The sequence below is a fragment of the Triturus cristatus genome, chromosome 7, assembly GCF_964204655.1.
Source record: "Triturus cristatus chromosome 7, aTriCri1.1, whole genome shotgun sequence".
NCBI lineage: Eukaryota > Metazoa > Chordata > Amphibia > Caudata > Salamandridae > Triturus > Triturus cristatus.
In genome coordinates this window covers 1,724,246,147-1,724,267,147 of record NC_140590.1, presented here as the reverse complement: position 1 = coordinate 1,724,267,147, position 21,001 = coordinate 1,724,246,147, and the positions used below count along the sequence as shown (strand labels likewise).

At 45.5% G+C, this 21,001-nt stretch overlaps 1 protein-coding gene across 1 annotated transcript in view; it reads right to left on the bottom strand.

Annotated features, from left to right (window-relative positions):
• The window catches only part of LOC146812899 (alpha-2-macroglobulin-like), a 225,325-nt gene that overhangs the window by 75,260 nt on the left and 129,064 nt on the right, over positions 1-21,001 (bottom strand). The window contains exons 9-12 of the mRNA XM_085619970.1: positions 18,700-18,814; positions 7,329-7,438; positions 4,506-4,667; positions 2,399-2,626 (exon numbers count right to left, since the gene is read on the bottom strand). Coding sequence (XP_085476096.1) covers positions 2,399-2,626; positions 4,506-4,667; positions 7,329-7,438; positions 18,700-18,814 — 615 coding nt within the window. The remainder of the gene's footprint in view (positions 1-2,398; positions 2,627-4,505; positions 4,668-7,328; positions 7,439-18,699; positions 18,815-21,001) is intronic.

Genomic DNA, 21,001 nt, shown 5'->3' with positions numbered 1-21,001 from the left:
CTCGACTGCGGAGCCTCCGCCACTAGTGCAGAGGCTCTTTGTGAATCAGGCCCTGCATATTCACACAGGTGGCAAAAGTGAAGCAATCCTTCGCTACACTTAGAAATTGGGGTTCCATGCCTTGCGTTAGTAAGTCTCCTACCCACACCACCCCACAAGTGAATGGAATGGCAAAAAGTACTTCGTTTAACCCTTTAGTGAAAACAGCTTGCCTAGATAACCACTGTGGATAGTCAACTCTTACTCGCTCTTGTGGAATTCTTGATCTATGCCTCCATCCTTGACTAAGTCTGAAACCACAAGACCTTTGTGTCATCAGTCCAGCACACATATCTAAATTCATGCATCACTAAAAGCATATCATTGAATCCTCAGATCATTGTCGCCCTCTTCCAAACAGTTCACATACACTCACTTCCACACATGGTTCTCAAAAAATGCTTCAACTTTGCATGAACTCACAGCTTTTGTAACTTTACCAAGAAGAGCACCAAAAAAGGAAAATCAATGCACTGCAAATTGATTATTTTGATTTTGAATCAGAGTTTGATTGTGTAGCTAGAAGGGCGATCTGGATCAATATTGTGCTCTGGTGTCCCCTACCACTTTAAATACAAGAACTATCAACATTTGGACTCCTCATAAATAGTTTTAGAAATAATATTTATCAATCAAAGATTGAAGCAGGTGATGTGCCTCCTATTATTCATGTGGTGTACATTTCTAGACTTGTATCTTCTGATTATATGATCTTTTATTTAGAAGACTTCGACTGGCTTATAGAAGGGATTACACTAAACACATTAATCCATAAAGTTTCTATTCCTTTCTATCTTAAAAATAGTATATTATGCAAAGGCATTACCAACATTAAATTATGGAGCTCAAATACCATAGAAAATAGTTATTACCTACATTAAATTATTGTGCTCCAATATAGTTTACCATCTGTAACGCGCTGTTAGGAAGTGTAGTATTAGTCCTAAACAAAAGTGATGTGGGGCTCAGAAGGTTAATGCCAATGGATATTTGGGCTACAGCCTATATGCCATGCACAGTGCCTATTATGCAAATTAAGGGTGGAGGGTGCCATGTTATTTAAAAATTTGACAAGGAATCTATATTAGGGTTGATGAAAATAAAACCTGACCATATAAAGATTTTCATGAGTTTTGGATAAATTAGATGAGTTTGGTTATGAAGGAGACGTGAATTTATGAAAATCAAGTTCAAAAGGCTGGTGCAATAAGTAGCCCACAATTGAGCTATTTAGGTGGATTTGAAATTCCAGTAGGGAAATCTGTATTGTAAGATTGTATTGATCAGGTAAAGAATAGATTGATCTATCCTACACTAAAACGCAGAGTTTTTGAGTAAGAGGAGAAAGAAGATTATGAATATTACTGCTGAGTGATCCGTAGGGGAGTAAATGATGTGAAAATATTTTGAAAAACATTCTTATTTAAAGGCTGTCTTCAGTCGTAGTATAATTTAATATGAAGGTGGTTAGTGAGCTGATTTTTGGTGGATTGCTAAAGTCTAAGCAATAAATCAAGATGTCTTAAACTTCTGGGTTTATCTTCTCACACAGGTCTGAGAAGCTGCTGCTTATATTCTTTTAACATAGGGTTGGTGTTTACTTTTCTTTTTCTGAATGCAAAATGAGGAGTTTTTAAAGGGAATTCTATGACAATCTTAGGATGTTGTATTTTTTTGCAACACACAACAAACAGTAAATACCTGTGAATGATATGTATGCATTTAGCAGCCAGGAAAGCAAAACCGAAGTACATTTTTCGTAATTCTGAAGTGCACTGGAAACATAGATTTTAATAGGAACAAAACAAATAACGTCACTTTATTGGTGATGCACAATTGATAAATATTCACAGAACCTCATTTCTACACATTATCATTTGTGTGCAATATAGATTTATCAGTAAAACTGTATGCCTGTGCAAAGTTAGTGGCCATTTTAATGGAAAATATGCTGTCTGTAAACGACAGTGCACTACCAAATGATGCTTTAGTTTCATTGAAAAAATAACCCTTATGTCCATTAGAGGTAGGTGGTTCGTGAACTTATTTCGTTCTAAAAAGTAGGTCCTTGTTCTCAAAAGTCTGGGAAACACTGATTTAGATTTTTTTATAAGCTAAACTTTATAAAAATATAGATTTTTGTTTTATTCTGAAGTTTTCCAAATAGCTGCTAATCTGATACACCCGAAGCACATTTAAAAGATTCCTGCTATACCTTCATTACACCCAAAGTATGCACCTTTGTTCAGCAGTCTTTTAAGAGGCTCTGTCAGAAGGAGTGTCTTGGATTGGGAACGGCAACCGATCATATGTCATTCCATTGTTCAACGTAACCACAAACTCATTAAAGTCTACTTACCAAGTAATGAAAGTCAACCTCCTTGCTCTCTCCCTGGCCCTCAGAGGACAGGATGTAGTGCACAGTGATGTCCTGTGTGTGGCCGGGCTCCAAAGTGTCATAGATGGGTTTAATCTGCACGTAGCTGTTGCTTTTAGAATAAAAGTACTTGGCCATGTGAGTGTCGCCATTGTAAGAAGGGTACCTCCATCCTGAATCTCTGCAGTAGGTTGTGTCCTTGTAAGAAACCTGATAAAATTAAAAGTGAAACAGAATTAACAGTGCTGAAGTTCTACAACTATCTGGAGCTGCCCTGATAGATACTGTGCCAAATATGTGGTATTAACATGAATATCCACAATCTACACGTTAGATTTGGAATAACAAAGAACAACTGCAAATGACAAAAGGCTGAGCTTAAAAATTATTGTTTGTGAAGTGAAGAAAGCAATGGGTAATATTTTGTAATTTTTTCATTATTCTCTTAGCAAAAACAATACCATATGGCTCAGTGTCTAGCTCCATGCCTTAAACTGAGGGATTTCAGTTAATATCACCCTCTGACAAGCTCCTTGGAAAAGTGTAATGGCAGCTCCAGAACAGTATTAACATAAAAGAACATAATTAATAGTAAGATGATAAACTATAACCTCAGGTAGAAAGGGGTATAGCAAACAATGCACACTATCATGGTTAAACCACTGCTTAATACTCCCCAAACATTAATGCAAACCCAAATGAAAGTGGCTAGGGATATTAGATGCATCTGTTTTGGACATCCCAGACTCTACTTAGGGATAGGAAAGGTCACTCTCCGTCGATCAACTGCACTGCCTGAGGATCCAGGTTGATGCTGACTGGTACAAATCTGGCTTGGATTCCACATAGGAAGACCTAAATGGCAGGAATACACCTTGAATGTTGTGGATATACACTAATGACAGGTACAGGTAGTCTTGATTGAAGTTTTTGACATTCTCTTGATGTGAATTTATTTGACTGACTAGAATCAGAAGATCATAAAGAGAAGCGACATTTCACGTGACACCGCCAGTAAGGTAAGAGTCCATAGCAATGATGGTCATCTTCTGCTGTTCAAAGTGCACCCTTGATTCCAGTCCTAACCTTTACTTTTCTTTCCTCATATGTGGCCATGGTTATATTTCCAACTCTATGCAGGTGACTATCTCTTCATCAGCCTCTTTTCAAGATGCAAAGATTAGCATAGCCTGTAAGTCATATATTGCTTTGATGCCATTTCTATGGATCCACAAGCAGTGGTGGCAATATTGCAGCTGTTCTATTAGCTAGGTTTGGGCAGGGGCCTGCTGGTGCATTTGACAATGGGTTGGAAATTTTCATTTTGGCAAATTGTGAATTTGCCAAACCTCATCAGTGCCACTGACTTTATCCAAACCTTTGTGTAATTTAACATGCATCCAGGGCATTCACAGATGACATTTCAGTATGGGGGCATTTTGTGACCTTGGAAACTTGCCAAAAGAGTGTCTGTCATGCAATGCAGAATAATTTAATGATTTCCCCTGATGAAACATTAACATTCAGCTGATTGCACTTTGGAAACTTTTCCTGCCTTATCCATGAAAACACTGTGCTGTTACTGAAATTTCTTGGCTGCCAATACATCATAAAGTTGCCCTGCCTCTTTCAGGGAGGACAAAGCAAATTTATTAAATTTTAGATCTGGTGGCGGGTGGTAATGGCATTAACCCATTCCAAAGTGATGACCAGGACAATGGACTTTATATTTGGGATTTAGAAAATTCAATAAAGAGATAACCCACCGGTCCCCGCCCCCCCTCCGGGAAAGTGAGACTATATTTAGTTTGGGACAGCTTTCATTGTTTGTTTTGTGGAGCTGCAGTTAGTGCCTATGTATGTGTATAATCCAAGTGCATTTGGTATAGTTACTTGAAAAAGGCACACTTTAGTAATTAGAACGGTGTCAAAAAACACCAGTATCTCCTAGTTCCTAAGAACTTGCCCATCCTGTAAAGTTTACCCAAATGACGTTTCAAAATACCCATCCACTGAGCCTTTTTTACTGTGATGATTTTACTTGATCGGTTAGCTTTTGCCCCTTTTCTAATTCTGGGAGCTCACTTACCCGTATCAAGAGATTCAAGGTGGTATGAGATGAGGTGTCAACAGAAAAGCACGCTTTGCCCTTATGGTCCGTTGTGTAGTTGAATTTGGTGTCTCCATGGCCCACAGAAAGGGTCACTGTCTTGTTGGCCAATGGGGCCCCAGCAGTGTCCTCCAACAGGATCTGTGAAAGGAAATGTTTATACCAGTGCCTTCCAGCAGCAAGAAAAGTATTGGCTGAATAGAAGATAATTTAATATCATCACTTCCTGCTGTGGTAACATGTACATGCCATTAAACATGGACAAAGATGCATCACATCCTCATTTTCTGACACCCCCGCTACGTACTATAATAATTGCACCTTCCTGACAATAGTAATGCTAAGACACTTGGGACTCATTGTCTCCATAATGAGTGAGTCAAATGAGGGTAGCCATCATTTGGTGTGTAGTAACAGTTTTAGGGAGACACGAGGAACCCTCAATCATTGAAGTGTCTTTTTTTACATGTTCCAACCACATGTTTCAACATGTTAATGAAGAGAGAGATCAATTGGGGCTATCCATGTTACATTGAGTCACACAGACAGAATAATCAAATTACCGACATTAATCAAAGTCCATCAACTCTATCTCATTACACTGTCGAAAGAGACAGACTAATGCAAGACACAGATGACTCAAGGTACATCAGATGTATCCTCACTACAGTGTTTACCGAGACGGATGGAGAGACAAAAGTTACTCAAAGTTCATCACGTCTATCACCTTCACACCATCAAAAAGACACAGACTAATAGAGAAACAGATGTAATGCAAGGTTGACTGAGAATATTCCAATCGTATTCTGGAATAGAAACACAGTCATGTAGGTAAACATAACATAACCACTATCATCATTGCCCTCTAACAGAGACAATCTAAATGAGAGACAGATACAAATCAAGGTTGACAATGTATTCACTAACAAACTAATTACAAAAGACAAACTAATAGAGAGACAGATGCAACTCAAGATCCATCAGGTTTGTTTGTTTGTTTGTAAAAGAGTCAGAGAAATGGAAAGACTGAAGTATCTCAAGAGCCATCAGGTCTATCTCCTAACACAATGTGTAAAAGAGACATAGGGCTTGATTTAAAGTTGGGCGGATGTGTACTCATCACAAATGTAACGGATATCCCAATCAACTTATTAAAAGTGCATTATATCCTAATGCACTTGTAATAAAGAAGACAGTATATCTGCCACGTTTGTGATAGAGTACCTATCAACCAAACTCTAAATTGGATAAAACGTAATGAAAAGCCAGACATAACTCAAGGTCATCAGGTCTATCCCCATTACATTTTCTATAAGACACAGACTGAAGGAGAAAAAGATGCAATTCAGGATCCATTAGGTGTATCCCTAACACAGTGAGTAAATGAGATAACATAGGGGCAGACAGGCATAACTTAAATTTACTGAGGTCTCTCACCATCACACTGTCTAAAAGGGAAGACAAATGGAGGGACAGGCTCAGATCATTAGATCATTAGATGGTGTGATGGTGACAGATCATTAGATCTGTCACCATCACACTGTCTAATAGAGACAGACTAATGGAGAGAGGTGCATGATGGCAAAAGGTACTCATAATGTAAGAAAGAAATCCTGACCATGTGTGAGAACCATCTATTTTATATGTTTTATTGAATGTCTACTTATCCTCTAAAATGTGTTCTGGCACATCGACAGTTAGTCCATTACATCTGTTCTTAATGATATAGTGCAGAAAGAAAAGAATCAGAGTTCACTGTGTAGGGCATGGCTACATTGTATGCCAAAGCAAATGAAATAAGTCGTATACCCAGTCCACGTGATGAAGGTGGAAGGACTCCATAATGTGTCTATTTCAGTCTTGCAACATGCCATGCAACACATAGAGATGGGACTTACGGACATTCTTGTATGTCAAGACCTCCTGTGGTAACAGTGGGATAAGTGAACACATTACAGAAAGTGTTGAGAATGTTGTAGAGTCAGACATTGATAATAGTCAGAAGTGGCCACTTGTATAGTGTAGAAGACACAAAAGTGCATCCTGGACAGTCAAGCCAGTCCCTACTGCATCATGTACCATAGGAACAGGAAAGGTCTATACATGAACTCGTTCGATTGTTTACAGTTTTCATTTATAAAATGATGGCAGAGACATAAGAGAATCATGGTCCTGCAGAGGCAAAAGCATCTCAAGGCCATCTAACTAGCCTGCACACCATTCCACATTACCACTGACAAAATACTGATGACTAAATATGGCCAAGTTAATTATGTATAGATAATGATACATTTACTATTCTTAACATCACATCTATGCATCTTTCAGATCTATGTATCCCTAGAATAAATGAATGTAGATTTGTACATACCTGGATGTGAAGTTAAATATAATAAATACATCCTTACCTATATATACTTAACTTCTTGATATTTCGGTCATCGATATTTTGACTACAATATCATGGTATCACAATACTTATTACTCCATACTCTGGCATCATTCCACCTAGAGGACTAAAGTCAAAAGCCTAACTTTTGTACCAAAATTTGTGAACATCATACTACATTTATTATGCGTTCTACTTGAAAAGGTGATCTGCTGGTATCTCCAGTGGGGTTTCCATGTGTTCACATTGTGGCTCACGTATCTCAAATGATAGAAAAGCAAGTATACAGAAAGAATATATATGCAACAGAGATCTAACAGCAACAACAGTAAAACCATCCTTCTTCAATCCATATGGAATTGTTTCATACAAGATGACATTTAGACCATGATGCGTACACATAAGGAACAAACCTGTCCATGTAAAGGAAGTCCTTTCTTTAAATATGGGTCGGCGTGCAGAAATCTCACTTTTGCAATGGTTGTGCTGATCCAGCTGGAGCTTTCCCCAGAGATCTCAACGTCTAGAAGATAATGAGTAGAGGGAAAGGACAATGGAAAATGGACGGTGGAGAATGAGAATAGGCGAAGAAAAGAGAAGAATAAATAGTGGAGAATAGTGAACAAAAATTGACAAAGGAAAATAGAGAATGGACTTTGGAGATTGGCAATGAAAAATGGAGAATGGAGAATATATAATGGAAAATAGATTATAGCAAGCGAAGAATGGAAAAAAGACAATGGATAATGGACAATGGAGAAAAGGCAATGGAGAACAAAGAATGGAGAATGGACCACAGAAAACAGTGAATTAAATGAGATAGTGGAAAATAGAGAATGGACAATGGACATTGGAGAACGGACAATGGAAAATTGAGAATGAGAATGCCCAATGGAAAAATAAGAATGGAAAATAGACAATTGAAAATGGACAATGGAGAATATTGAATGAAAATAGCCAATGGAGAATAGAGAATGGACAATGGAAAACAGTGCATGGATAATGAGAATACACAATGGAAACTAGACAATGGAGAATGAAAATGGCCAACGGAGTACAAAGAATGAAGAATGGACAACAGAGAATAGTGTATGAAAATAAAATATGGAAACTAGAGAATGGTCAATCGAAAATAGAGAATGGAAAATGTGAATATACAATGAAAAATCGACAATGTATAAGGGAAAATCGACTATGGAGAATTGGAAATGGAGAATGAAGAATGTACTATGGAGAATACTGAATGAAATGAGACAATGGGGAATAGAGAATGGACAATGGTGAATGTTTGTTTGGAAGCAGCCTGGTAATATCTGTCGCTCTCAGTGAGCCCATCTGTGGTTAAAGGCCACTACAGAGGAAACCACTTATGTATTCAGCAGCTGGCAATTTCAATCAAAAGAGCATTTTAACTATGGTGTCTGCCTGCAGCAGCAAAACAGTCCATAGGGGATTTCAGCTGTACCTCTAGTGAGGCAGCAGCAGTGGTGTTTGCAATATTGTGACCTGGTTTGTTCTCCAAACTCTTCACCGTGGTTCCCATCATCACATCCGCCATTTTGACTGTTTTTCAAAGTCTGTGCCACTGTATCGTTCACTTCAGTGTACAGTGTGTATATAAGATGGGTTCCTTTCTTCATATTCCTAGAGAATGTATTGTGTATACATTTTATTAACGCCGGGTCTGTATTTCATTTTCTTAACAGCATCTTCTTTCCTCTCCAAACGTGTATGATAAATGTCAGTTCTACATTATGTTTAAACTACCTGTCTCTTCCTGCTCTATCCTGTCTGTAATAAAGACACAATGCATTCCTTTTATCTACTTTATATTTATGGTAACTCTCCATTCTTCCTCGGACCTTTCTGAATATGCATCTTTCAATAATGTCAGCGCTCCATCATGTTTATAGTACCAGTCACTTTCTTTGCTAATATGTGTGATCTCAATACTCTATGAGCTACTTTCATTCATGTCAGTTTTACATTATGTTTAGAGTACTTGTGACGCTAACCTTGTTGTGGCAAAGCACTATGCATATATTTTACTTAAGTAAATTCCATATTATGTCTATAGTAACTAACCCTTAATCCTGTAACATAGCAGTGTTTATTATGCATCTTTCAATAATGTCAGAGCTACATTATGTTTATAGTTCCAGTAAGTTTCTTTACTCGTGTGGCTGTTGTGAATATAATACAAAGACCTTTCATTAATGTCAGTTTTACATTATGTTTACAGTACATGTCCCCGCTATCCTTGGTGTAGCAAAGCACTATGCATATTCTTACCTAATGTCAATTATATATTCTGCCTATAGCAACTGACCCCTACTCCCCTAACACAGCTGTGTTGAATATATACATCTTTCAATAATGTCATATTTAAATTATGCTTATCTTACAAGTCCCATTCTCTGCTGCTCTGGTCTGGGCAAATGAACCATGCGTGTCTCACATAAACTCTCCCTTCTTCCTCTGACCGTACTGTGTTAAATATGCATCTTTCAATAATGTCGGGGGAGCTCCATTATGTTTATAGTACCAGTCACTTCCTTTACTCGTATGGCTGTTGTGAATACAATATAAAGACCTTTCATTAATGTCAGTTTTACATTATGTTTACAGTACATGTCCCTGCTATCCTTGTTGTGGCAAAGCACTATGCTTTTATTTTACTTATGTCAATTCTACATTCTACCTAGAGTAACTGACCCTTACTCGTCTAACACAGCTGGGTTGTGTTAGAAATGGGATTTCTGGTTGGCTAAGGCTTGCGCCAAAGTCAGGCAGAAACCACCACTCTAGTCAGGGCAAGGAAGTTACACGCCAAAGATAACCCCTGCTCACCCCCTTGGTAGCTTGGCACGAGCAGACAGGCTTATCCCTGAGGCGATGTGTAAAGCGTTTGCGCGCGCACCCAGCAACAACACCCAAGGCCCACCACAAAGGAAACTCCACACAAGGTATTCTATAAAAATAGCCTTTGTATTATACACAACACATTAGATAAAAACACACACTCTACAATGTGCCAACAGGCACGGGCAGAATTTACAAGGGATTATATATACAGGGGACAGGGCCACCTGGACCGCTGTCTGGAATTAGCACTCTTAGAACATAGGAATAATATTTTAGAACATAGCACATACAATCACTGTAGCACTAAAAATAGAACATATAGCACACAACCAGTACCTACTGGTATCAGAAAGTACCACCTACGCAACCCTAACCACCTTTAGGAATATCACACAGGGAACTAGGACCTCACTAGTACCACCTGTACTAGGGGAAAAACAACCACCTAAGTATCACAATACCTGTAGGGGTCTAAACACATAAACACATGGTGCATAACATTCAGAGGTGTAAAGCAAAGCACATGACAGAAAATATCATGAAGGCATTGCGCAGGCGCAAAAAAGTACATGTATGAAAATCACCAAGCGCCCTAGGGGAGGGCACAACACAAGATAACTGTCCGCAGGCCAACTGGCCTCTCTGGGCGCAGAAATACCCAATATACAGCGATATCAGGGAGCGACTATGCAGGCTGCGCAAGCCAGGCGCACAAGGCACCACCTAAACGTGGCAGCTGCCCACTAAGTGCTGGGCAGCTGTAGGGACTGGGGCCTGGGCACCTCTGGGCCCTTAGAACAAATATGGCATGCCTTGGAGCCCCCCTGGGCTCTGCCAAAAAGAATGCCCCCTGTTGGAGTCCCTCTGGACTCAGAAAAGCGAAAGGCTGCCCCACAACGTTAGAGTCCTGCGCAGGGACTCGAGAAGTGATGCCCCCAGACGTTGGAGTCACCTCTGGGACTCAGAATCACCAATGAAATGCCCCCGAATAACGTGGGAGCCTCGTGGGCTCTCAAACAATGTGCCCCTGAGAAGCGGGAGAGCGCACTCGCGCTTAAATGCTGGCCCCGTCGTTGGAGCGCCTCGCGCTCAGAAACTAAGAAGACTGCCCCTGTATGTTGGAGTCCCACACGGGGGACTCTTTCACAAAAAATGCCCCCGGAGCCTTCACGGCTCTGGAACCAAATGCCCCCGTCGTTGGAGCCCGTTCGGGGCTCGAGAGTGAGTATGCAGGGCACTTGGAGCCTCGCGGGGCTCACAGACAAGGATCGCCCTCCTGCGGCCCCCACTCACCTCCGGGCTCCGTCGTCTGTCACGGGACCGGCAGCACTCTGATCAGGCAGCCGCGACGCTGCTTGGACGTCTCCGGCGGCGTTTCCTTACTCGCGGGGCTTCCCTCAATCCGGAAGTCCCGCCCACGGAGTCCTTGCCTTCCGGGTCGCGCTGGGCAGCGGCCCGGAGGGAATCCTATGCGCTGCTCGGGCCGCGGCGGTGATTCCGGCAATAGTTTCGCGTCGCGGGGTGGGCACCCGCGACGTAAGGGAAATGAACGGGGTGGGCACCCGCAACGTAAATTATCAATTAAGCGGGGTGGGCACCCGCTAACGCACCACAATGCCGGGTGGGCACCGGCCTCCAGAATAAAGCGCTCCTAGCGCTACGACGCCAGTGAAAGCGCTCCCAGGCGCTTAGGGGCCCACATAAAGCGCTCCTAGCGCTATAAGGCAAATGAAAGCGCTCCCAGGCGCTTTGGGGAGCAGGAAAGCGCTTGCAGGCACTTAGGGGAACACATCCAGCGCTCCCAGCGCTATGAGGGATCCAAGCAAAGTTCTTCCCTGCATGCAGCAGGGCAGGGGTGGGGGGCAAGGCTGGACCCAGAGCCAGCTCACTGGGCCTCCAGGCAGGGAGGTAGTCCAAGTGGCGGTCCTCTGGTCCAGCAGCAGCAGCAGCAGCCCCCCCTCAGGTAAGATCCTGGCAGAGAACAGTTTCTGTGGGGACACAGCCCCATTTTTATACAGGCAAACCCTTTGTTCTGGGTTCAGGGTGAGGGGGAAAACCAGTCGCAGCTGGTTGGGGAGCACCCTTGATGTGCTCAGCCCCTCACTCTATTCACTGGAAGGGCTAGGGTCGTCAGTCACACCACAGGGGGCGGGGCCAGCATTGTGTTTGGAAAACCCTGTCCTATTCAGGACCCAGGTGGACTCCTCCCACCCATCTAGCTGCTGATCTCCCCATTCACCACTGGGTGACTCATCCTGACACTGGGGAATCCCTAGCCCGTCACATGACATGACCAGCCAATCACGCGACAGACACACTGCACACAGAAGTGCCCACTTCTAGAAGTGGCACTTCCACACTAGGTACATACACGCCGCACACATCATCGCGCAGCATTCACTCCCACGAGTCCGCACATACCAAACTCGGGCCTGCACACCCCACGCATCAGGAACTACTAGGGACACATACATTCCTCATGCATTCCTATGGGAGGGCAGGCCTATCTCACCACATGCACTCAGAGCCCGCACGCACTTTACCCTGGGACACAGGGAAAGTGCGCAGAAACCAAACAATCACCACACCAAGTCATCAGTAAAAAGAAAAAAGTTCAGGGGTGAACCTGCCAGAAGGGCCAAGTCCAACACAACCCCCTTCCAGCCAAAACGCAGGGCAGACCAATCACCACCGTGATGGACTTCCCTGCTTGGGGCGATAGAACACGGACGCGGGCCCGCAACTGCATGGACACCCTCCGGTTCTACGCCACGGTGAACCCATGGAATTCTTTTTAACACCACTGTCTGGACCAACTGGGCTACCCCACTGGTACTCCCAAGCTGTCCGCGGCCAAGACCAGGCCCTAGGCCACCCAGGTGCCACTGGTCTTTGCCTAACCACAGAGTGGGGGGTAGTAACCCCTGGCACATAGCGGCCATTCTCCACTCTTCCTCTCTGAAAGACAGGACTAGACTGCCACTGGTTCTCCAGCCTAGGGTCTACACCCTCAGGCGGACCAGGAGTCTCAGGGAAAGCTCTCCTCCCCCTACCTCTTCTCCTAGGGTTCCTCCTCCTCTGGCGAGGGGTACACCTAGAACGCCATTCCAACCCAGGGTTTAACCCCTCAGGTTGTACCGGGGGCAGAGGTGGGCTCTCCCACCCTCTGCACCCCCTTCCAGAGCCCTGCTCCCTACCAACTGGGGCGGTACCTCTGGAAGAAGAACTGGTCGGGACGCTGGTTACAGACGTCCCACCCTTCAGGTCAGGCTGATCCTGAACCTGGCCTCCCAACCTCCGGCCTAGAACCTTTGGTGGAATAATTGCCTGGCACTCCAGGACTTCTGGGGATTTCCACTCCATCCCCCTGAGGCTATCAAAGGACACATATGTCGAGCGACTGTCTGTCTGGCGCTGATCTCCCGTCCCCTGTCCACCTGACAGTGCGCGGAGATCCCCCAGAACAGAAGTGGTGCCACCCTGGTCACTACACGGGATCCTAGCCCAACTGGGTAGTCCCTGACCCACAGGCTCTTCCACTGGGAAACTCATCCCCCAATCACTCCTCACACTGGACTCCTGTACCCTCCCTACCGGAGCGGTACTGCCAGACTCTAGAACCACAGGAGCCCTGGTTACAGGTGCTCCAGGTCCTCTACTCACCAGGAGATCTCCCTCAAATGGGCTAACAGGACAGCCTAGGTCCCCAACTTGGTGTTCCCTCATGGAACCATCCAAGTCCTGAGGCAGGGTTTCGTACGTCCGGGGACCCTCGGTCACCCTCTCACTCCTGCTCCACTGAGCCAGGCAGTGAGCCCCTACACCCTCCTCGCTATCCTGGGACCTAGCTGGGCTACACTGAGCCTCTTCCACCACGCTGGGCTGGAAGATACCTGACCCACTACTTTTGGAGTCACTCCCTAATGACTCTAGAGAACCTCTAGCCCTTTCCCAGCGCTCTGCTTCATCTCCAAGCTCAAATGGGGCAGACACCCCACACCCCAACAGGTGTTGGCGCAACCCCGGTGCACAACAATTGAGCAGGTGTTCTCTGAGAATCAGATCACACAGTTTATCATAATCAGATTCTGCGGGAACTCTTATCCAATCAAACAGTGCATCCTCACATTCATCCACAAACTCCTCCCAAGACTGGTGAGACAGTTTCCTACTGCCCCTGAATTTCAACCTTAACTCCTCCTCCTGGGGAACAGGTACCAGACTGGGGGAACTGGGACTGGGATTTCCTACACTGGAATCTACATCGCTACTACCACTGGACTCAACCCTCCCTGGGGAGCCCAGAAAGGTAAAACTGCGCGCAGGGGATAGTCTACCCTCCAGAGCTACTTTGCCTCTGGTGGAGGCCCTCTCAGCCTCCTCTAACCTCTCCCGCGCCAAGACCCACTCAGTCTCTCGCTGTTGCTTCCTGGCCTCCAGCTGCGCCATAGCCTGAGCATGCTCTAACCTGAGCTTCTCTAACGCCAGCTGGTGCTCCCTTTCTTTCCTCCTATCTTCCCACTCCTCTGGGGACAGGGAAAGGGATGAGGCGCTGCCTCCTACGCTGGACCCAGCACGGGACGCCCTACCTATGGGGTCCTCACTCTCTACTGGCGTCCAGGTATTGTCATCCTCTACCTCCTCTTCTGACTCTTCCTCTGTACAGTACCTTTCTAACTCCTGCCTCTGGCGCCAAGCTAGCTCATAGGGATCACAAGCAGGCTCCATTCTGGCGGACGTTATGGTAACAATTATACAGGGAACCTAGGGGTCTGAGTTTCACACAGGAGCACACAATTCACAAAAAGATTCAGCAAGCTCTCTAACCCAGAGAACTCACACTCACTTGCCTAGTGCCACCCACCATTCATCCACACACACAACCCTCCCCTCGGACTGGTAAGGCAGTTTCTACCACCCCTGATTCCTCAACCTGACCACCACGTGACACAGGTACCAACTCTGGGCGCAGGGCGGGGGACAAATGTACAGGACACTATTACGCTGCCACCACTGGATCCCACCCTCTGGTGAATCCAGAAACACAATGCACTAAGGGGGATGATCTACCCTCCCGAGCTAGGGACACCTAACTCACAGTGCACAAAACCACATTTCCAAAGAAATGACAATTAAAAACAAACTTTAAAACAATAATCCCTATACCATGTGATTTATCTAAATGCAGAGTTTTGTAATGCGGCCAGTTGCCGCTGCGGTACAGCGCAAACGCAAGTCCAAATCCCACCGCTGATCACCAATGTTAGAAATGGGATTTCTGGTTGGCTAAGGCTTGCGCCAAAGTCAGGCAGAAACCACCACTCTAGTCAGGGCAAGGAAGTTACACGCCAAAGATAACCCCTGCTCACCCCCTTGGTAGCTTGGCACGAGCAGACAGGCTTATCCCTGAGGCGATGTGTAAAGCGTTTGCGCGCGCACCCAGCAACAACACCCAAGGCCCACCACAAAGGAAACTCCACACAAGGTATTCTATAAAAATAGCCTTTGTATTATACACAACACATTAGATAAAAACACACACTCTACAATGTGCCAACAGGCACGGGCAGAATTTACAAGGGATTATATATACAGGGGACAGGGCCACCTGGACCGCTGTCCGGAATTAGCACTCTTAGAACATAGGAATAATATTTTAGAACATAGCACATACAATCACTGTAGCACTAAAAATAGAACATATAGCACACAACCAGTACCTACTGGTATCAGAAAGTACCACCTACGCAACCCTAACCACCTTTAGGAATATCACGCAGGGAACTAGGACCTCACTAGTACCACCTGTACTAGGGGAAAAACAACCACCTAAGTATCACAATACCTGTAGGGGTCTAAACACATAAACACATGGTGCATAACATTCAGAGGTGTAAAGCAAAGCACATGACAGAAAATATCATGAAGGCATTGCGCAGGCGCAAAAAAGTACATGTATGAAAATCACCAAGCGCCCTAGGGGAGAGCACAACACAAGATAACTGTCCGCAGGCCAACTGGCCTCTCTGGGCGCAGAAATACCCAATATACAGCGATATCAGGGAGCGACTATGCAGGCTGCGCAAGCCAGGCGCACAAGGCACCACCTAAACGTGGCAGCTGCCCACTAAGTGCTGGGCAGCTGTAGGGACTGGGGCCTGGGCACCTCTGGGCCCTTAGAACAAATATGGCATGCCTTGGAGCCCCCCTGGGCTCTGCCAAAAAGAATGCCCCCTGTTGGAGTCCCTCTGGACTCAGAAAAGCGAAAGGCTGCCCCACAACGTTAGAGTCCTGCGCAGGGACTCGAGAAGTGATGCCCCCAGACGTTGGAGTCACCTCTGGGACTCAGAATCACCAATGAAATGCCCCCGAATAACGTGGGAGCCTCGTGGGCTCTCAAACAATGTGCCCCTGAGAAGCGGGAGAGCGCACTCGCGCTTAAATGCTGGCCCCGTCGTTGGAGCGCCTCGCGCTCAGAAACTAAGAAGACTGCCCCTGTATGTTGGAGTCCCACACGGGGGACTCTTTCAAAAAAAATGCCCCCGGAGCCTTCACGGCTCTGGAACCAAATGCCCCCGTCGTTGGAGCCCGTTCGGGGCTCGAGAGTGAGTATGCAGGGCACTTGGAGCCTCGCGGGGCTCACAGACAAGGATCGCCCTCCTGCGGCCCCCACTCACCTCCGGGCTCCGTCGTCTGTCACGGGACCGGCAGCACTCTGATCAGGCAGCCGCGACGCTGCTTGGACGTCTCCGGCGGCGTTTCCTTACTCGCGGGGCTTCCCTCAATCCGGAAGTCCCGCCCACGGAGTCCTTGCCTTCCGGGTCGCGCTGGGCAGCGGCCCGGAGGGAATCCTATGCGCTGCTCGGGCCGCGGCGGTGATTCCGGCAATAGTTTCGCGTCGCGGGGTGGGCACCCGCGACGTAAGGGAAATGAACGGGGTGGGCACCCGCAACGTAAATTATCAATTAAGCGGGGTGGGCACCCGCTAACGCACCACAATGCCGGGTGGGCACCGGCCTCCAGAATAAAGCGCTCCTAGCGCTACGACGCCAGTGAAAGCGCTCCCAGGTGCTTAGGGGCCCACATAAAGCGCTCCTAGCGTTATAAGGCAAATGAAAGCGCTCCCAGGCGCTTTGGGGAGCAGGAAAGCGCTTGCAGGCACTTAGGGGAACACATCCAGCGCTCCCAGCGCTATGAGGGATCCAAGCAAAGTTCTTCCCTGCATGCAGCAGGGCAGGGGTGGGGGGCAAGGCTGGACCCAGAGCCAGCTCACTGGGCCTCCAGGCAGGGAGGTAGTCCAAGTGGCGGTCCTCTGGTCCAGCAGCAGCAGCAGCAGCCCCCCCTCAGGTAAGATCCTGGCAGAGAACAGTTTCTGTGGGGACACAGCCCCATTTTTATACAGGCAAACCCTTTGTTCTGGGTTCAGGGTGAGGGGGAAAACCAGTCGCAGCTGGTTGGGGAGCACCCTTGATGTGCTCAGCCCCTCACTCTATTCACTGGAAGGGCTAGGGTCGTCAGTCGCACCACAGGGGGCGGGGCCAGCATTGTGTTTGGAAAACCCTGTCCTATTCAGGACCCAGGTGGACTCCTCCCACCCATCTAGCTGCTGATCTCCCCATTCACCACTGGGTGACTCATCCTGACACTGGGGAATCCCTAGCCCGTCACATGACATGACCAGCCAATCACGCGACAGACACACTGCACACAGAAGTGCCCACTTCTAGAAGTGGCACTTCCACACTAGGTACATACACGCCGCACACATCATCGCGCAGCATTCACTCCCACGAGTCCGCACATACCAAACTCGGGCCTGCACACCCCACGCATCAGGAACTACTAGGGACACATACATTCCCCATGCATTCCTATGGGAGGGCAGGCCTATCTCACCACATGCACTCAGAGCCCGCACGCACTTTACCCTGGGACACAGGGAAAGTGCGCAGAAACCAAACAATCACCACACCAAGTCATCAGTAAAAAGAAAAAAGTTCAGGGGTGAACCTGCCAGAAGGGCCAAGTCCAACAGGTTGAATATACATTTTTCATTACTGCCATATCAGTCCCCTTCTCTGCTGATTTGGTTTGGGCAAATGAACCACGGCATGCCTCACATAAATGTCATTTGTCTATCATGTTCACAGTGCATGTCTCTTCATTCCATGCACAAGCTGTGGTGAGCATTCCATTTATTGTTAGTTACACTTTATGTTTCCACACCTGTCCCCTCCTTTCACCTTTCTCACTGTGGTGAATAAGCAATGCTCACCTTTTATTCATTGTACCTTTACATTATTTTTACAGTGGTGTCCCTCCATCCGCTCTGCCGGGTGTGGTGAGTATTTCATCTAAGTCACCCATCATTGTAAGTTCTACTTTAGGTTCACTGCACCTGTTGCCTCCTCTCATCTTTCTTGGCTGTGGTAAATAAGCAATGTGCATCTTTTATTCCTTTTAGCTTTGCATTTTGTTAACAATACCCGCCCATCCATTCTGTCTGCTGGCTGTGGAAAGTACACCATCTGAATCTCTCATTATTGTCAGTTGTACTCTATGCTTCATTCACTTGTTCCCTCCTCACCTTTCCAAGCCGTGGTGAAATAGCAATGGCCAACTTTTATTCATTTCAACTTTACATCAATTTTACAGTACGCATCCTTTCACCCACTTTGCTTGGTGTGGTGAGTACTCTACCTGAATTTCCCATCATGCTTAGCGCCACTCTATTTATACAGCACCTGTCTCCTTCTGTAGTTTGTCCTGACTCTGGTAAATAAGTGATGTACACCTATTGGTCATTTTAGCTCAGTACATTATGTTGACAGCACCTTTCCTCCCTCTCCTCTGCTGGTTGAGGTGAGTAGTCTATTCACAGCTGCTATTATGGTCACTTCTACTTTATGCTTGCTGTACCTGTCCCCTCCTCCACCATGATGGCCGTCACTTGGATTTTATCGTCATAGCCTGAACGCTTCATCTGGAAGATTTTTGTTGACACCACTTCATGGAAGCATCCTTTGTTATCCACCTGAGGACAGAAAGGATAAATTAATTTTAATACGTTGGTGTTTTCAAACAAGTTCTATTTCTTCCCATACTCACCGGGCTATTAACTAAGGTAACTTACGCTTGTGAGTAATTATACGTTTAATTTACATTACACTTTGAGTAACTTTACCCCTTTTGGCTATTCACAAAATGTAACACAGAATTTAAAGTGACTTGAAAGTGTAGATTTTGAAGTCTCCACTCCAGAGTGTAAGTGACTATTGCCAAACAAAGAGACAGTAGTAACCCAGCACCACGGATGGGAAATCAAGATTTCCAGGTTTGCTCCATTTAATGCTTTTTGCATCAAGGCTCGGACCTTCAGCAGAATCTCAGAACCAGCATACACAGCCTCCTGGAGTTCATCTCAGCTGAGGCTTCCCACTTTGCCCGGCTGGCACAACTCACCTACATAAAAGTAACAAAGTAAGAAGGTAAGTCTTTTGATTGAGGCAAGCTGCTAGCAATAGCCACCTTCGCTCAATGGCCGCTTGATGTCTTTAGTTTTTAGTTTTCATAATTTTCTTTTACTTTTATTAATATTTGTTGCAGTTGAAGGGCTCCACCAGGGGTGGTCCTCCATTATAGTGGAGGAGCGTCGCCCCACTAAAATGCCCCGAGAGACGAAAAATAAAATGGTGATGAAGTTAATTCATTTCAATGTTATTTTTCTTCGCCCGTCTGGAACTGAGTGTGAGGACGGGGCGAGGCCTGCTAAGTTGTAGCAGGTAGGAGTGGTGGGCAGTGGGCTGCCTGTGCACTGTTTGAAGTGCGCATGTCCCTTCGGTCGGCCGTCTTGAGACAGCCAGCCAGACATGCGCACTTTATACCTGCCAACCCAGCTGTCTTAAGACAGCTGGATTGGGAGCAAGTGCAGGCCTCCAGTGACCTCGGTGCCAACAGAGACCACTCCCTCCAATCCTGTTGCTTTTCTCATGCTGAATAACAGCATGAGACAAGCTCCAGGATTAGTTAAGGGAGTTGGCTGGGGCCCTGACGTCACAGAGAAGAAGAGGGCTGGAGCGAGTAGGATGGCTGTTGCACGCTAAGTACCTTTTTATTGTATTTATTTATTTAATGTAATCTCCCCCACCCCACTCACATTAAGTGCCAGCCACCACTGGACTTCACCAGAGTTTATCACCCTGAAAGAAAATGTTTGGGATGTTGCGCTGGGCATCTCCTGGCATGTTTTAAGTCATGGTTTCTTTCAGCCACATATTGGGGGTCTTTCATGGCTTCTTAGAACCGAACAGTGTGCATTATTGCGAGACAAGCTTTGCTCAAATATGAGAGAAAATACACCCCACTTCCACTTTGTATCACTGGAGGCCCTTTACTTTTTCTGTCCTCTAGTTTTTGGGAAATGGAGTCGGAGGAGTAGAAAGCATAATGTATCTGACTAACTCACAGAAAGTACACATTGTGATCAGAGGTCTATATTGAAAGAACCTTTTCTAAAAGGAAGTACCATTTCTTTCTCATAATAGAATGGTGGTAATGTTCTACCGGGTCGTGCTCGGAGTTGCCAGCACACATCCCTATACCAGGGAACAAGTGGGTACTTATTGAAATGCTTTGAGGATCCCATCTTCATCCTGCTGATCACCTTCTGCATGAAAGACTCTTGTTTATTCGCATCCGGAGACATTTTTTATTTTTGGTGTTCTGGTTCTTGTTAGTGTTTGTTTCTGAATAATATCTGTTTGTTTACTCTTTTGCCTGTTTTGAGTGAGTTTTATGGCTTAAGCTTTTTCCCCCATTTATGTACCATCTATTATTTCTTTGGCTCCATCTTCTTCTTTCACAATATCTTCTTCTTGGCACCATTACTCAGTGTCCATTCTCTGTCCACCCAGACGCTCTGGTAGACAGCGGCGAGAGAGCCCAGGAAGGTCCCCCCTATCATCCCTCTTCCAAAAGAAAGGACAAGTAAGAAAAGTGTAAGCCCGGATTAACATATTTTAATATGTTTCATAATATTGGAATTCTATTAACAGATGCCCATTTTATGAATTTTTATCTTTGCTGATTAGTATTTTTTGATAACGTCATAACTCCTGACCACAGTTACTAATCTGTGTTGATCGATGTCCTTTTAGTCATTTAATTTTATTTTTTAATCTAGAATTGTATGGAACTTTTAACTCATTTCATTCTTAAATTT